We start from the raw sequence: 17,145 nt of genomic DNA, 5'->3' as shown, positions 1-17,145 counted from the left end.
TGAGGATTAAATGAGATAAAATATATGTCGTGGTTACCATAATGCCTGGCAAATAGTGTTTAAAAATGGTGCAAATGATGAAAATATTTTGGTAACTGTGGATACTCTCTCCAAACAGCTCCACCTTTCGGTTCCTTCATATTTATTAACAGCACAAGATTCTTCTATTCATTTATGTCTTGACATCACTATTACTATTTGTCATTTTCTCCCTCTACAACCAGTCAGTCCTGAAACATTCTTTTTCCCTTTATAGTAAACACATCTGCCCCTTCACTATTTCCCTGACATCATCCTCATCCTATCTGTGAAGAATTTATAGGGTGTGGTGACTGAATGAATTGTTCCCTGATGGAGAAGAGCTAAAGGAATCTTGAGTACTAAGGCACTAAAAAATACAGAAATGCCACTATTAAAAATAACCACAATCACCATAAGAAACAAGAAGCTGAGAATGCTGAGGGGATCATTTCCAAATGCAGCTTCCTAAAGTTTAGAAAGAAGGGACTTCAATTAATTTATATGGAAATATTTTGTTTGAAGAACTGTGTTGCGAGTGGGAGCTAGGACAAAGGAGTGAGGTGGGGAGAGTAGGTTTTCATGGTCAGCAGTTAGATTTTAAAACAGAGGAAAATGAGCAAGTGGACCAGATGGCAAAGAGGCAGTCAGAAGGTGGGAAAAGAGTGTAATAATAAAGAAGCTGAGAAAAGGTATGACACTGTTTAATTATATTTATAACTTGTCTCAATGAAATCATAGCTATTTCTATGTCTGTCACAAGTCAGTGACTGGTCTTTAAAACTGATAAGTAGCTTTTAATTCTTCTGGCAGGGATTACAAGTCCTTGCTACTGGGAATCAGTTTGACCTCAATGTACAATTCTGTAAGCCTTGAGGCTTATGTCTAATGATATTGGCATATTAGTTTTTTTTTTTATGTCTGAAAATGATGTTATTAATACTATAACTAAACATGGTGACCTATGATCAGGTATTGTTTTTCACTGTGAACTCCTTATTGAAACTCAAAGTCATATGAAATGAATATATCTTAATATATTTGAATTCCTATTTTAAAAAATCGAACAAAATTGAAAGGTACCCTAAGCTGGTTATTTTAGCCCTTTTCATCTTCTTCCTCTTTTCAACCAAGTGTAAAATATTTTACTTCCTTTTCATAATATTTTTCTTTATATTTAAAAATTATCTGAGCCAAGTTTGTCCTGAGTCAGTTTCTTGCATTAAATACACATACATTGTCTTAATTACTGGCGATATATAAAATCAGAGTAGTCATTTCTTTGTCTTAGTTTAATTCAACTAACAATAGAACCTGAGCTCTGGGACTGGAAATATAGCTCAGTTGTAGACAGCTTACCTACCATATTCAAGACCCTGGGTTCTACTCCCCAACTCCAAAAAAAAAAAAGAAAGAAAGAAAGAAAATAATTTGAGCTGCATTGTACTTCCACTGCTACCAAAACCACCACCACTGAGCAAATCAGCAATTAAAACGATACATTCTACAAGTGGAAATGGAGTTATGGTTTTAAAAAAGTTCATATCAATGCTTATATAGGGAGGTTAATCATGAGTTTTTTTAAAAAAAGTCAAAAAATTTCTGGTGTCTTCTATTACACTATACCCCTGTCTATTGTATGGTTATTAGAATGAAAATTCCTTGTGAACCTAGCACAGTGAAAACCGTATAGATTTTCAATTAAAAAAAAAAAAAACTGTTGAATACATGAACTAAATGAATCCTTAAAGATTATGACTAAAAGATTTAACTGCCATTTATATGCATGAAACAATTTAAAATTATTACAATATATTCCAAGAGTAATTTTTATTTTAAAGCTTTTCTTTACCTTTACAAACAGGCCTGTGGTCACTCCAAGCAGCAAAAACTTCGGCTATCCGTTGACAGGTGATGCTCTTTGCCCCCTGAAGAACATAATCTTCATCACAAGAGAACTGAACCGTTGATCCAAGGCTAAAATAGAACAAAGTATTCAAAAATATGATTACAAGGATATAACAACTGGCAACATCCAATAGGTAAAATATGTGCCATGGGGGCAAGAAGTATCTAACTGTGATTTAGACTCAAGAAGTATCTAAATGTGGAAATAAGGCATACAAATGTATAATAAAAGTCACCAATAGATGAATCTAAAGTAGTCAATAAATGCACATATTGGAAGGAATTGTAGGAATTTAAAGCTATTATCAAATTTAATTGTCTTGTTATTGGTTGTGAAAACTATGGGTAAATAATTGACTAAATTTATCATCCTAACTAGGTGGTAAATGAGAACAAAAAGTGAACACTGATTTGAATACCAAGTATCAGGTTCATACCATATCACAGTGCTTTTCTAGAACATAGTTACATGTATAGGTATTAGGCATGACTTTAAACGTCCATGTGTTTGCACATATGTATGTATTTATGGATGTGTGTGCTATTTCTCAGATAGATCTCATGCTAGCTACATTTGTTGATTTAAAATTGTCCCACCATTTATTATTTAACCTATAGCAATTTGGATTTTATTTCTCCTTCCACTGAACATGAAACTGCTGAAATTCCTTTTAAAAAAATCTAATTGCTAAAGGTAAAGAATATGTATTTTACAATGAAAAACTGACCATATATTTTCTTTCCTAATATCCTTAAATAATAACTCATTGGTAAAAAATAAGAACTTGGTTCTTTAATATAGGAATAAAAGCCCTCCAACAGTAAGTCCCCAACTTCTCCACCTTCTCTCTCACTCAGGGCCACATATGATCAGCATCTCTCCTGCCTAACTATCTCTGTGCATTCCATGATCTTTTCTATCTGCCTTTGCCTTGTTCTCTCTGCTACCTCTTCTTGGAAAACTTTATTTCTACCTTCTTGCTCAGCCCATGCCTGAACAGTTTCTGTTCAGCTTCCAGAGCTACTTGTGTAAGGGGAATATATGATCACATTTTTCTTATAAGAAGATATCTCTGGAAGGATTACTTATAATGAAAAGTAATTACAGTAAGAATACAAGTCAAATAGTCTAGGCTAAGGGTTATAAACTATTTCCTGCAAGTCAAATCATTTCCATTGACTTTTTAGCCCCTAAAAATAGTTGAAATGATATTATAAAAATAATATTTTTAATGTAAAAATTATATTAAATTCAAATTTCAATGTTCATATGTAGAGTTTATTGGAACCATGGCTACATTCTTTCATTTACATGTTGTCATATTTGTAATGACAGAGTCGAGTAGCTGTAGTGGTGACTCTAGAACTCAAAAACTATGTGATATATAATATGTGGCACTTTTTAGAATAAGTTTGCATGTCTCTGGTAAAGATTAAAGAACACAAGAGACCTAAATTTAAAAAATGGCATGGCAAAAGACACAGGGTTTAACACAGGGAAAAAAATCTATAGGTCCTAAAATCCAGTCTCCTCAGGAACTATTATTTTTCCCTCTTTCTTTTTAAAATGCTACTTTATTTCAAATGTAAGACATTCAGAAAAGTGCACAAAAATATACAACTCAAGGAATTATCATGAAAGAAACATCTCTATAACCAAGATCTTTTTGAATCTCTTAGTGACTTCAAACTTTATTTTTACTACCTTACAGTTCAATCTTACAAATTTATAAAATGGTCAGTTCTCTTCCATTTCTTGCTTCCCCTATCTCAGTAAGCAGAAAATTTGTTATCTAGTTACTAAAGTGTAAAATCTTGAAATTGTATAAAAGTGTGTTTATCATGTATGCATATCATGATGTTTTGAAATATTTCTATATTATGAAATGGTTAAATATAGCTAACTAGTATATGCATTACCTCACATATTTATCTTACCTCATCTTTTTCTCTTATATTTACATCTATTCTTTCAAGTAATTCCTGTTGGTGACATTTTCAGTGTCCAGAATCAAATGCTCACCTCTAGAATCATGAGCCTGAACTGAACCACCATTGTGTTCATCTGTATTGCTGAAATAGTCCATTTTACTATTTTTTTTTTGTTTGTTTCTGTTCTTGACTTCCTATAATCTGTAGCAAAATCATATCCAGAGCAATGTTTAAAAATTAGTTTGTTAGGTCACTCTCTACTTCATATCTTTCAGTGTTTCCTTATTTCACTCAGAATAAAAGGAGTGCCTTTACAATTGTCCCTGTGATTTGTCCCTTGATAATTTTCAGAACTCATTTCCTAAGCTGTCTCCTTTCATCTCTATTCTTTAACCAACCTGTTCCTTGCTATGGCTTAAACATATTAAGCATGCACCTGCCTTAGGGTCTTCCTATTTACTGTTTTTATCAGTCCAGAAAGTCCTTTCTTTAGGATTCTGTATATCTCATATTCTTATCTGTTCTGCTTTCTTCTCACATGTAATCTAATTCATAAGGTCATCCTTGACCCACTCTGTAAAATACAATTATGTTTCAATCCATAATCCTCTTCCATGTTATTTTCCTATATAATATATGAGGCATTGTATAATAGACTTATTGTCTCTTCCATACCAGTGGAAATATTCCAGGCACTTTCAAATATTCCATAGAATATAGTTTATATATATGAATAAATGTCATTCCTTGCAGATACATTGTTTACTAACATCTGTTTAATGTAGTCTAATGCATTCAGTTATATATTTATTCTATAGTTTAACAAAATATTCTTAGGTCAGGCTAAGAAGTTATCAAGCCTATTTAAATTTCTTGTAAGTCCTAAGCATCCACCTTCTGTTATCTATCTTATTTTCTGTGTTCAAGAAACAGCAACTAATTTAATGTGATTAGAGCATAGCAAATGAAGGAGAAATGTGTATGAAACTTAGTCAAGGAAGCAAGTAGGGGTTCAGACAGATGGGTTACAACTTTGTAGGTTATGATAAAAATTTTAACCTTTATTCTAAGAGAGTTGTACCATTATTAAAGGACTGTGAGCCAAGTAAATGATACTATGTTACTTTATGTTTTAAAGTAATACCATTGGCGTCGAGATAAGGAATATAATTTAAGGGGGCAAAGTTAAAATCAGGGAGTTTGGCTAGCAAGCTATTACAAAAATTTGAGCTCTCATGAAGATGATATGATGGCAACTATAGTAGGAAGGTAGTGATTATCAATAAATGATGATAAAATATTGGGGGTGAGGGCTGGGGAGATAGCTCAGCTGGTAGAGTGCTTGTCTGCAAGCACAAGGCCCTGAGTTCAATCCCCAGTACCGGAAAAAAAAAAAAAAAAAAAAAAAATATTGGGAGTGAGGGAAGAAGACCTAGAACAGGATCTGGACAGGGGTCAGGTCTGATGTGGTAATTTTAACCAGGCTCCTCAGGCTAAAAGGAATGTCATCATGTTTAAGAATTTGAACTTTTGTCTTGGGATTGTAGGAAATTATCTGGAGACAGGCAATAACAAATACCAAACTGACTTAGATATGAGTGGTTCCCCAAAAGCTCACAAGTGAAACAATACAAGAAAGTTTAGAAGTAAAATGGTTAGGTTATAAGAGTTTTAACCTAATCTGTGCTTCAATCCCCTGATAGGGATTAACTGGGTTGTGACTATAGATAGGTAGAGTGTAGTTAGAGTAAGAGTGTTATTGAGGGCGTGCCTTTGGGTATATATTTTGTCCTTAGTAAGAAAATTCTGTCTGCTCCCTGGTTCTGTCCTGAGCTGCTTTGCTCCACCACACTCCTCTGTGGTAATGTTCTGCCTCACCTCAGGCCCAGAGCAACAGAGTGAGTCACCTATAGACTGAGACCTCTGAAACCATGTGCGCCTAATAAAATTTTCCTTCTCTAAAACTGTTCTTTTGAACTCTTTTGATCACAGTAGTGAAAAAGCTGACTAAAATAGCTACCACATTAAAGACTAGTATCAAGGACTAGATATGATATCTAAAGATTCTATATTTTGTCCCCTCCTGCTAAAAATGAGCAATTTCAACTTGTTTTTGTCTCCACTTACCAAATTAGGAGAAGTAGTTTAGAGTGGAATGAAGTAGCATACTAGTTCACAATTTAGATTACAAACTCAGAGAGATTTTTCAAATCCCAAATTCTGTCCTATACCAACTTTTGGGAAAATAACTATCTTGTGAACCTCAACGTTCTCATCTGTTGTGATAATGTAATGAAGTATCATTTATAAAGTATACAGTGCCTAACATATGTCAGACACTTAATTATTTCCCTCAGTCAGGTTAAAAGGAAGTCCTGAAAGTCTAAAAGTTCTTTCCTTTAATAGTCATTTTGAGTATTTATAATTTGCTCTATTTGTCTTTACTTTTAAATTTCATTTTCACAATTTATTTCTAATCTCTGATGTGGGAAACTTATTTTTTCTCATTTATAGCATTTGCCTTTTTTTTTTTTTTTCTGCCTTGCATATATGCCTGATATACAACTTATATTCCAAACACCATTACCAGGTCTGCTGTCTCAGGATTTCCCATTTTCCCTTTTGTACCTAATCATTAAGATTTTTTTCTAATTTTTGGTTTTATGCTTTTCCTAATTTCTCCACTTAGAATCAAGTGGTTTCTTTATTGTATCCATAGCAAGAAAACAGCCTGGTAGAATATTTGCTACAGTGATATGGGAGTTTAGCTTAAACTGGAAACACTGAGAGAGGAACAGTGCACAGAAAAAGAAAGTAGGAGGACAGGAGTCTTTTGATTTGATGGGAGGGCAATTTTCTACTTCAATATTTTACATTAGGTTAACTTATTCAATGACATTTAAAAGCATCATATATGACATTTTGGGCATGATCCATGACTGTTTTCTGATTTAAAACTTTTTCTAGGTCTGTTTTAAGCTTTAAAAAAGTCTATGATGGAAGCAGGACATTTCTAATGAGGTGTTAACAGTTGCTTTAAGCAAAATTGAAACTGTTAATTCATTAAAGATTTCTAATTATTTCCATTGTGAATACCATTAATTTCTTCACCACTATTGGACAAAATTTTATTTTGGACTCTGAAATCATCTCCATCCAGGATTACTGCTACACTTGAACATATTTTAGGCAAAGTTCATAAAAATGCAAAACAACACACAAAGGGCACAAATCAACAGAATGAACTATTTTCTCAGTAAAACTGAAGCACAAAAATCATAGAATGGATATTTTGAACAAATTCACTGTATTTTCAATTTATGAACTGCTTTAGGATTTGAGTCAAACTTACGGATAACTACCACCAGTGGGTGGCCAACAGACATGAGTGGTGGAAACATGAGTTTGAGGGATGGTTCTATTAATTGGGCCTAATGTGCTGACCCCCACATGCTCTCTTTTGAAGGGCAATTTGTGTGCGGCTACTCTGGTGTTGACTGACTTAAGTCAGTAGGATATGCTACATTCCTCAGGAAAAACCTGTTATCTGCAGGGGAAATGCAGGGCCATAAAGCTCTTCCCTGCTGATAAGAAGAACAAAAGTTCTCCTGAAGGGGGGACTTTTGTGACCTTCACATGGACGAGATTCTAGGACTCAGGGATTTAGGCCAATTAGAAGCAAAGTCCTCCAACTATAAAATCTCTAAGGGACAAATTCCAATAAGAACTGGTCAGGAAGTCAAAGTGATTCAAAGTTGCTGTGAATCTTTAGCATGTCATAATATTAAAATCTCCCCTCCATGGGGTAAGACTATGCACAGTGGGCACTTGAAAGTCTGATGTAATCCTGCCTTCAGTCAAAAGTCAAGAGGCAAATCTGAGCAGGACTCTGAAAATCTCCCTGGAATCCCCAATAAAACAGAAGTGCAGGAGAGGTGGATCATTCCTCTTCACTCTGAAGGGATCCACTCTCTCCTTTTCTCCTTTGGAAATGGTCCCTTCTTTCCTGTTTCTATCTCTTCTAATAAAATTATGCCTGCTACTTTGAGCAAGTTGCTTGAAATCCTTCTAGTGTAATCACAAAAAACTGGTGATCAAGAACCTCTGTGGTTCCTGTAGATGACCTTGCTTGCCAACACAACTGTGTAAGTTTCATTAAATTTGTGTGCATAAATATTTTCTAGGAAAGTATTTAGTTATAGTGAAGCGAATAAAGGAAAGTAAGCTGTATCCACTGTAATTTCTCTGACACCAGCTGGATGTCTGTCCTGTCCAGCTAAATACAATCTTCCAGTTTGCCCCCACACCGCAGACAGTCGCTGGTTGCCCACCCACCACAGAGGGACATAGCGCCTGTCCCCTGTGCTGACTCAGCACACCCTTACTGGGGCTCCCCAGCTTCTTTGGAAGCTGGTGTAGGCATTTTGAATTATTCCTGAGGGCATGGCCATCATCATTGGAAGGGTGGCTCCCTTCCTGAGACACCTACAGGAGACTGGAGGACCTTTGACAGGTATCTCGATTTACTCACTTACATCCTACACACTTCCCCATCCTCTTCCTTCACAACTAGAAATACTGTAAATAATAATCAAACTCATCCTATTTATTACAATAATATTAAAGTCTTTATAGGGGCTATCTGTTCAGGTCTGCGTTTTCTCTGTATTGGGTGGTCTGGTATTGATCTCCCCTTCAAAGGAGAGGTACTGGAAAATTGCAGGGTCATAATAAGCCTTCAGGGGGGAACCTTCAGTACCTATGACGTTCACTGCAAGAGGGGAATATATAGAAACAATAAGAAAAAATGGGGGAAGAAACTGTCCCTAACAAAACAAGATGCTATTGTGAAAAAATCCAATGACAGCATGGCAGTAGAAACGACAGAAAAAGAGTTTAGAATCTGCATAATTAAAATGATCCGTGAGGCGAAAGACAAGATAAGAGAGCAAATGCAGTCAATGCATGATCATTCCAGTAAACAGTTAAAAGAGCAAATGCAGGAAGCAAAATAACACTTCAATAAGAGATAGAGATTCTGAAAACAAAACAAAACAAAACAAAACAAAACAGAAATACTTGAAAGAAACAATAAAACAAATTAAAAACTCAATAGAAAGCATCACCAACAGAATAGATCTTATGGAAGACAGAATCTCAGATAATGAAGACAAAATATTTAATCTTGAAAACAAAGTTGAACAAACTGAGAAGATGTCACGAAGTCATGAATGGAACCTCCACAAATTATGGGATGTCATGAAAAGACCAAATTTAAGAATTATTGGGATTGAGGAAGGCACAGAGATACAAACCAAAGGAATGACAACCTGTTCAATGAAGTAATATCAGAAAATTTCCCAAACCTGAAAAATGAAATGGAAAATCAAATATAAGAGGTTTACAGAATACCAGGTACACAATATTACAACAGATCCACATCAAGGCACATTATAATGAAAATACTTCACATATAAGATAAAGATAGGATTTTAAAGGCTGCAAGAGAAAAGCATAATATTACATATAAGGGGAAACCAATAATGATATCAGCAGATTTCTCAGCCCAGACTCTAAAAGTAAGAAGGGCCTGGAACAATATATTTCAAGCTCTGAAAGAACATGGATGCTAACCAAGAATCCAGCAAAACTAACCTTCTGAATTGACTATGCAATAAAATCTTTCCACAATAAACAAAAGCTAAAAGAATTTACAAATAGAAAGCCTGCACTACAGAACATTCTCAGCAAAATATTTCATGAGGAGGAAGTGAAAAACAACAATACAAGTCAGCAAAGGGAGGAACTACCCTAAAGGAAAAGCCAATAAAGGAGAAACCAAGTCAAGTTTAAAAACAAAAATAAGCCAAAATGCCCAGGAATACAAATCACAATAATGACCCTGAATGTTAATGGCCTAAACACAATAATCAAAAGACATAGACTGGCAGATTGGATTAAAAAGAAAGACCCAACAATTTGCTGCCTTCAAGAGACTCATCTCATAGAAAAAGATATCCACAGACTAAAGGTGAAAGGATGGGGAAAACATACCATGTACATGGACCCAGTAAAAAAAGCAGGGGTCTCCATACTTATATCAGATAATGTGGACTTCAAACCAAAGTTAGTCGGAAGGGATAATGAAGGACATTTCATACTGCTTAAGGGAAGCATAAAACAGCAAGACATAACAATTTTAAATATTTATGCCCCAAACAATGTAGCATCTATGTAAATTCAAAAAACCCTTCTCAATTTTAAGAATCAAATAGTCCAAAACACAATAATAGTAGGGAACTTTAACACACTGCTCTTATCACTAGATAGATCCTCCAAACAAAAACTAAACAAAGAAACTAGAGAAATAAATAATGCAATCAATGATATAGACTTAATGGACATTTACAGAGTATTTCATCCATCAACGAGCAAATATACTTTCTTCTCAGCAGCTCTTGAATCCTCCTCCAAAATACCCATATGCTATGCCACAAAGAAGCCATTAGTAAATACAAAAAATAAAGATACTACTGTGTTTATCCTATCAGATCAGAATGGAATGCAATGAGAAATGAAAGATAAAATAACAAACAAAAACTACTACTACACCTGGAGACTAAATAATATGCTATTGAATGATGCAATGATAACAGAAGACATCAGGGAAGAAATAAAAAAAATTCTTAGAGGTAAATGAGAACAATGACACAACATATCAAAATCTCTGGGACACTCTGAAAGCAGTACTAAGAGGAAAGTTTATTGCATTAAGCTCATACATTAAAAAAATAAAAAGTCAACAATTAAATAACCTAACATTACATCCCAAAGCCCTAGAAAAAAAAGAACAGATCAACACCAAAAATAGTAGAAGACAGGAAATAATTAAAATCAGAGTTGGAATCAATGAAATTGAAATAAGAGAAACAATTCAAAAAATTGACAAAACAAAAAGTTGGTTCTTTGAAAAAGTAAACAAAATTGATAAATCCCTAGTCACACTAATGAAGAGAAGGGGAGAGAAAACTCAAATTACTAGAGTTCGTGATGAAAAAGGAAAGATCAGGACAGACACCATTGAAATACATAACATAATTAGAAGCTACTTTGAAAATCTATACTGCAAAAAAATAGAAAATATCAAAGACATTGACAAATTTTTAGAGACATATGATTCTCCCAAACTGAATCAGGAAGACATACACAATCTAAACAGATCAATTTCAAGCACAGAAATAGAAGAAACCATCAAAAGCCTACCAACCAAGAAAAGCCCAGGACAAGATGGATTCTCAGCCAAATTCTACAAGACCTTTAAAGAAGAACTAATACCAATACTCCTCAAAGTATTCCAGGAAATAGAAAAGGAGGGAACCCTTCCAAATTCATTCTATGAGGCTAGTATCACTCTGATACCAAAACCGGACAAAGACTCATCAAGGAAAGGAAACTTTAGACCAATATCCCTGATGAACATAGATGCAAAAATCCTTACCAAAATACTGGCAAATCCCATACAAAAATAAATTAAAATGATAGTGCATCATGATCAAGTGGGGTTTATCCCAGGGATGCAAGGTTGTTTCAACATCCGGAAATCAATAAATGAATTCATCACATCAATAGACTTAAAGTTAAGAATCACATGATTATTTCGATAGATGTTGAGAATGCATTTGATAAAATATAGCACCCCTTCATGCTTAAAACACTAGAAAAAATAGGAATAGTAGGAACATACCTCAACATTGTAAAGGCTATCTATGCTAAGCCCATGGCCAACATCATTCTAAAGGGAGGAACACTGAAAGCATTCTATCTAAAAATTGGAACAAGACAGGGATGCCCTCTTTCACCACTTCTATTCAACATCATCCTTGAAACATTTGCCAGAGCAATTAGACAGACCAAAGAAACTAAAGGGATACAAATTGGAAAAGAACTTAAACTGTCACTATTTGCTGATGACATGATCCTATATTTAGAAGATCCAAAAGCTCCACTAGAAAACTTCTAGAACTAATAAATGAATTCAGCAAAGTAGCAGGATATAAAAGCAATACACATAAATCAAATGCATTTCTATTCATAAGTGATGAATCCTCTGAAAGAGAAATTAGGAAAACCACTCTATTCACAATAGCCTCAAAAAAATAAAATAAAATACTTGGGAATTAATCTAACAAAAGAGGTGAAATACCTATACAATGAAAACAACAGAACACTAAATTGACGAAAACCTTGGAAGATGGAAAGATCTCCCATGTTCTTGGATAGGCAGAATTAATATTGTCAAAATGGCCATTCTACCAAAGGTGGTATACAGATTCAATGCAATTCCAGTTAAAATCCCAATGACATTCCTCATAGAAATAGAGAAAGAAATCATGAACTTCATCTGGAAGAACAAGAGACCTCAAATATCTAAAACAATCCTGAGTAGAAAAAGTGAAACAAGAGGTACCATAATACCAGACATTAAACTATACAACAGAGCAATAGTAACAAAAATGGCATGGTATTGGCACCAAAATAGACAGGCAGACCAATGGTACATAATAAAAGACCCAGAGGAAAAAAACTACATAAATACAGTCACCTCATATTAGACAAAGGAGCCAAAAACATAAAATGGAGAAAAGACAACCTGTTCAACAAATGGTACTGGCAAAACTGGAAATCCATATACACCAAAATGAAACTAAACCCCTATCTCCTACCCTGAACAAAACTCAACTCAAAATGGATCAAGGACTTAAGAATTAGACCAGAGGCCCTGCACCTAATAGAAGACAAATAGGTCCAAATCTTCATCATTTTGGCTTAGGATCAGACTTCCAGAACAAGACTCCCAAAGCACAAGAAATCAAAACAAGAATCAATAAATGGGATGGACTCAAACTAAAAAGCTTTTTCTCAGCAAAGGATACAATCGAGAATGTAAAGAAAGAGCCTACAGAGTAGGAGATAATCTTTTCCACACATACTTCAGATAGAACACTTATCTCCAAAATTTATAAAGAACTTAGAAAACTTCACACCAAAAATATAAAGAACACAATCAATAAATGGGCCAAGGAACTGGACAGACAATCTACAGAAGAAGACACTGAGGCAATTAATAAATATATGAAAAAGTGTTCAACATCTCTAGCAATTAGAGAAAGGCAAATTAAACAACTCTAAGATTTCATCTTACTCTAATTAGAATGACTATTATTAAGAACACAGACAATGATAGATGTTGGCATGGATGTGGGGAATTAACAGAGTGGTAACTGAAGGTCGACTGGGTGTGGCTGAAGGAGGTGGGTCAGGTCATTGGGGGGGTGCCTTGGGATATACATTACTTGTATCTGGCAAGTGGAGTCTTTCTCTTTCAGCTTCCTGATCATCTTGTGAGCTGCTTCCCTCTGCCAACTCTTCTTCCCTGATGTTCAGCCTCACCTGGACCCCCAAGGAATGGAGCTGGCTGTCTATGAACTGAGACCTCTAAATCTGTGAGCCTCCAAATAAACTTTCCTTCTGCTAAAATTGTTCTGGTCAAATCTTTTAGTCATAGCAGTGAAAAAGCTGACAAAAAACAGGTATATATATGCATAAAATATGCCTCACATAAGCAAGTCATAAGAAAGACAAGGTTAAGGTCACATCTTTGGCACAACTGTACCTGTTACTATTTCACTCCCAGTCCTCCCACCTTGCAATCCTGTAAGATAGCAACAAATTAAGTATTTTAAAGAGAATAATTCTAAGTGTCCCTAAATTTAAGCTAATGTTATCATTAAACTTTAATAAATTAATCTTAGTAACCCATTAATTGTTTAAAAAAAAAAAACAAATGACTATGCCTCTTTGTTTAAAAACAGCTGTCAGGAAGATATCAGTTGAAGTAGAAGTTTAAATAGTTAAAATCCACCTCGGTGTAAGTAAATATTTCTGCGGAATAGATGAAATAAACCTTATAATACACAATGTTATAAATTTTTTGTGATTTTTTTAAATCTTAGAATAATTCTTTAAAAGAATATTAAAATTAATATTTGAATAAGGCATGTTAGTTTACAAAGCACTGTCCTGTATAAAATCTCATTTGATCTACTCCTGTCAATGTCATTTATTTTCTTACCAAGTAAATGTAAATATGCAACAGTAATCCACAGGCTTTTTGTGATTGATTTTTAAAGTGAAAAGATTGATGCACAAAGCAACTACTTCGTTTGTGAACTGCTCAATGTTTTATAGATGGGAAGGATCACTTAAAGTGAACATTATCTACTCATATTTAATATTTATATCTTAAATCCTACACAGAGATACTTACAATGAATACTAAATCATTGCATATGTCACAAGTGCAAATTTGGCATACAAAGTTCCAATTGCCTTATTAAGCCTAAAATGTAAAATATACTTAGTTCTCCACATTCAGGTTATCAGCATTATAGCTCACCGAGGAAAATTCTAAGTAGATTGAATTAGATAACCTCTAGATGCATTCTAGTTGTAGTGTTCTAAGAATCGATCTGCTTTTTATTAAAGTAAAATCTTCCCAAATACATCTCAAATACTTAATCATGTTATTATGTTGTTGTACCTCTTCAATGAATAAAAAGCATCTAACTTAGAAGTCGGAGGTGTTTAACTTTTAAACAGTTCTCATTTAACATAATGATTTATTATAAGGCAGTTTCTTCAATATGTATATCATGAAAATTAAATTATACTGATTAACTTCATAATTAATGTTTTCCCTTCCATTAAAATGTCTTTCTAGTAAAACCAAATTATAAAACCAAAAACAAAATTAGGGTCTTATCAATGCTGGACAAATCTCAGTATCACCTTTTGGAAATCAGATAGGGGACTGGGAGTGGCAAGAAACCTGGAGATAAACCCTGAAGGGTTTTTTTACCACTTATACAACACAGGAAAATTTGAAGAATAGATTATGCACTAAAATACAAACAGCTGTATGAAATATTATCATTTTCTTATGATGACAAAGAATATTTATGGAATTCAGAATTGGTCAACGAATTCCCTTAACTTAAAAAAAAATAAATAAATCCCAAGCATTCTGTGTGAGTATAGTACACAATGAATAGTTTAGATTTTTCATTGCAGTTCTTTCAGTTATTAGAGTATAGCTTAGCATGATTGTTAGGGAAGGCAAGATCTTGAATTTGTCATCTTTCCCCTTTCCCGTCACTTCTTCTCCACCAATAATAATGCAAAAAAAGCACAGAAATAGAAATGAAGTGTATCAACATTCTATATTATGATTTCTGTGCAAGTAAAAATAAACGAGTGAACTATTACCTTGAAGTTGTTTTCATATTTGAGATATTAAACTTTGACAAAACCCGCAATATTTTACATTTTAAAGAATTCACTTTTTCATAGTCTAATTAGAATCCAATGTATCAGACTGAGTTCTAAGATTATAAACTAGTTAGTAGCTAAAGATGATTTTGCCTCAGGGAGTAAAGCAGACCCAATAAACAACAGAAAGAGATGTAGAGAACTATGTTGAGCAGATTGGCAAAAACCTTTTATGAATCGTTAGGATACAAACTGAAGACTGTAAACTCTTGGAAGGAAGAATGATATCTTATTTAACCATTTATCTCTTACATCCAGGAACTAGTCAGTGTCTGCTATGTAAGTACACACTAGATATTTTCAGAGTATATATGAAAGAAAGAACACAGACACAGGATTCAGGTTTAGATGCAGGCATGTTGCAGAGCCTGAAGAGATTTGCTGCTGTTTCACATTATAATTACAAATACCATGTACTTGTCAGGATTGACAGTGAAAGAGGAAGTAGCCAGTCCATGCCAAGGTCTGACTAAAATACAAAATAAAAGCACCAGTACACTTTCATTTATTGCAGATTTTGCATTACTTTTCTTACACACTAAAATTAAAGTTCCCAAACTCTTGCTGAGGTGTACATTCAGGGCAATACAATGTATTTTAACATTTAATGGAAACAGGTGTCTATCATGCGCTGGGCAAACTACTTGATTAAAATAGTTCGCAGTATCAACATTAGAACACCATATTGCTTTCAATGTTATTTCTGGATTTTTCCAGTAGTTGGTATAATAAAAAACAGGTAACACATTGTTTCACTATGGGTTAGGAAAAAAGGATGATTATGATTAATCTGATCCCAAAATACAAGAATTTGCATAGTATATAAAAGTGTTAACTTGTTACAATGGAATTTCTTAAGTCCTTTAGACAAAACTACCAAATAAATAAAATTGTTAAATAGTTCTTTGGGCCTGGGAACCAAGAAAAAAAAAATACATTTTTGTTGTTGCTGTTGTTATTGGGATTATGTGTGTGGGGGTGTGTGTGTTTGAAACTGAGTCTTGTTATATTGCCCAGGCTGTTCTTGAACTCCAGAGCTCAAGCAATCCTCCCACATCAGCCTGCTGAGTACCTGGGACTACATTTGCATGCTTCCAAACCCTGCTATAGCAATGGTTTACTAAGTTTTTCCCAGTGGCCACTGGTGTTATAATCCCTCAGGGGGTCTTGTTAGGTATTTGCAAGTCTTGGCCATAAATTTATGTCCAAAGATGAAGCTCAAGACACTGAATTATTATGCAGACATTTTAAAATGATTACAACAAGCTATATTTTTTTAAGAATTAATAAATTGGTTGTTAGCTGGTAGTCTAAGTCTGGTGGGTCTAGAATAGATCAAGGGTCTGTTTATGTAGTTTTTAGATAGTCCAGTTGTTAGGTATCATGTAGAAAGGTTTACAAAGTTTACACATTTCTTTCTAGATGGAGCTAAAGATCTTTGGGATAGAAAATTAGACTCATTTTCTGGTTGTTCTCTACCTCTTCTATCTTATCTTTTACAAGTCTGTATGCCCATGATCATTCCAACACTTGACATATGTTAGGTCCCATGAAAAGAGATGCAATATTGAAAGAAGATGTGAGAATCTTCCCAAAGAACATATGGATATAAGAGGGGGTGGGCAAGAAAAATAAGTTGCAGTAACACATTTTAAATGTGAAGGTTGTGAAAGAAGAAAGGTGCATCAATAATATAGATTGTTTGGGACTGTAAAACAGCTTAATACTGAAGATTAAGCAGGCACAGACAAGCAAAGATTAGGAAAGGGGCATTCTAGTCAGCAATGCAGTATAGAAAAATTCCAGGGTTTACAAGCATAATAAATTTTGGGAACTAAATTGGTTGAATATGGGTAGTCTCTTTAGTCTGTGTGTAAATGCATGCGAGAACAAATGGGA

General features: G+C 34.2%; 1 protein-coding gene across 1 annotated transcript in view; it reads right to left on the bottom strand.

Moving 5' to 3' along the window:
- The window catches only part of Csmd3 (CUB and Sushi multiple domains 3), a 1,190,022-nt gene that overhangs the window by 686,365 nt on the left and 486,512 nt on the right, over positions 1-17,145 (bottom strand). The window contains 1 exon segment of the mRNA XM_047516388.1: positions 1,871-1,995. Coding sequence (XP_047372344.1) covers positions 1,871-1,995 — 125 coding nt within the window.

This window comes from Sciurus carolinensis, chromosome 1, assembly GCF_902686445.1.
Source record: "Sciurus carolinensis chromosome 1, mSciCar1.2, whole genome shotgun sequence".
Lineage (NCBI taxonomy): Eukaryota > Metazoa > Chordata > Mammalia > Rodentia > Sciuridae > Sciurus > Sciurus carolinensis.
The sequence above is the reverse complement of the archived record's forward strand: the minus strand, read 5'-3'. Positions and strand labels throughout refer to the sequence as shown.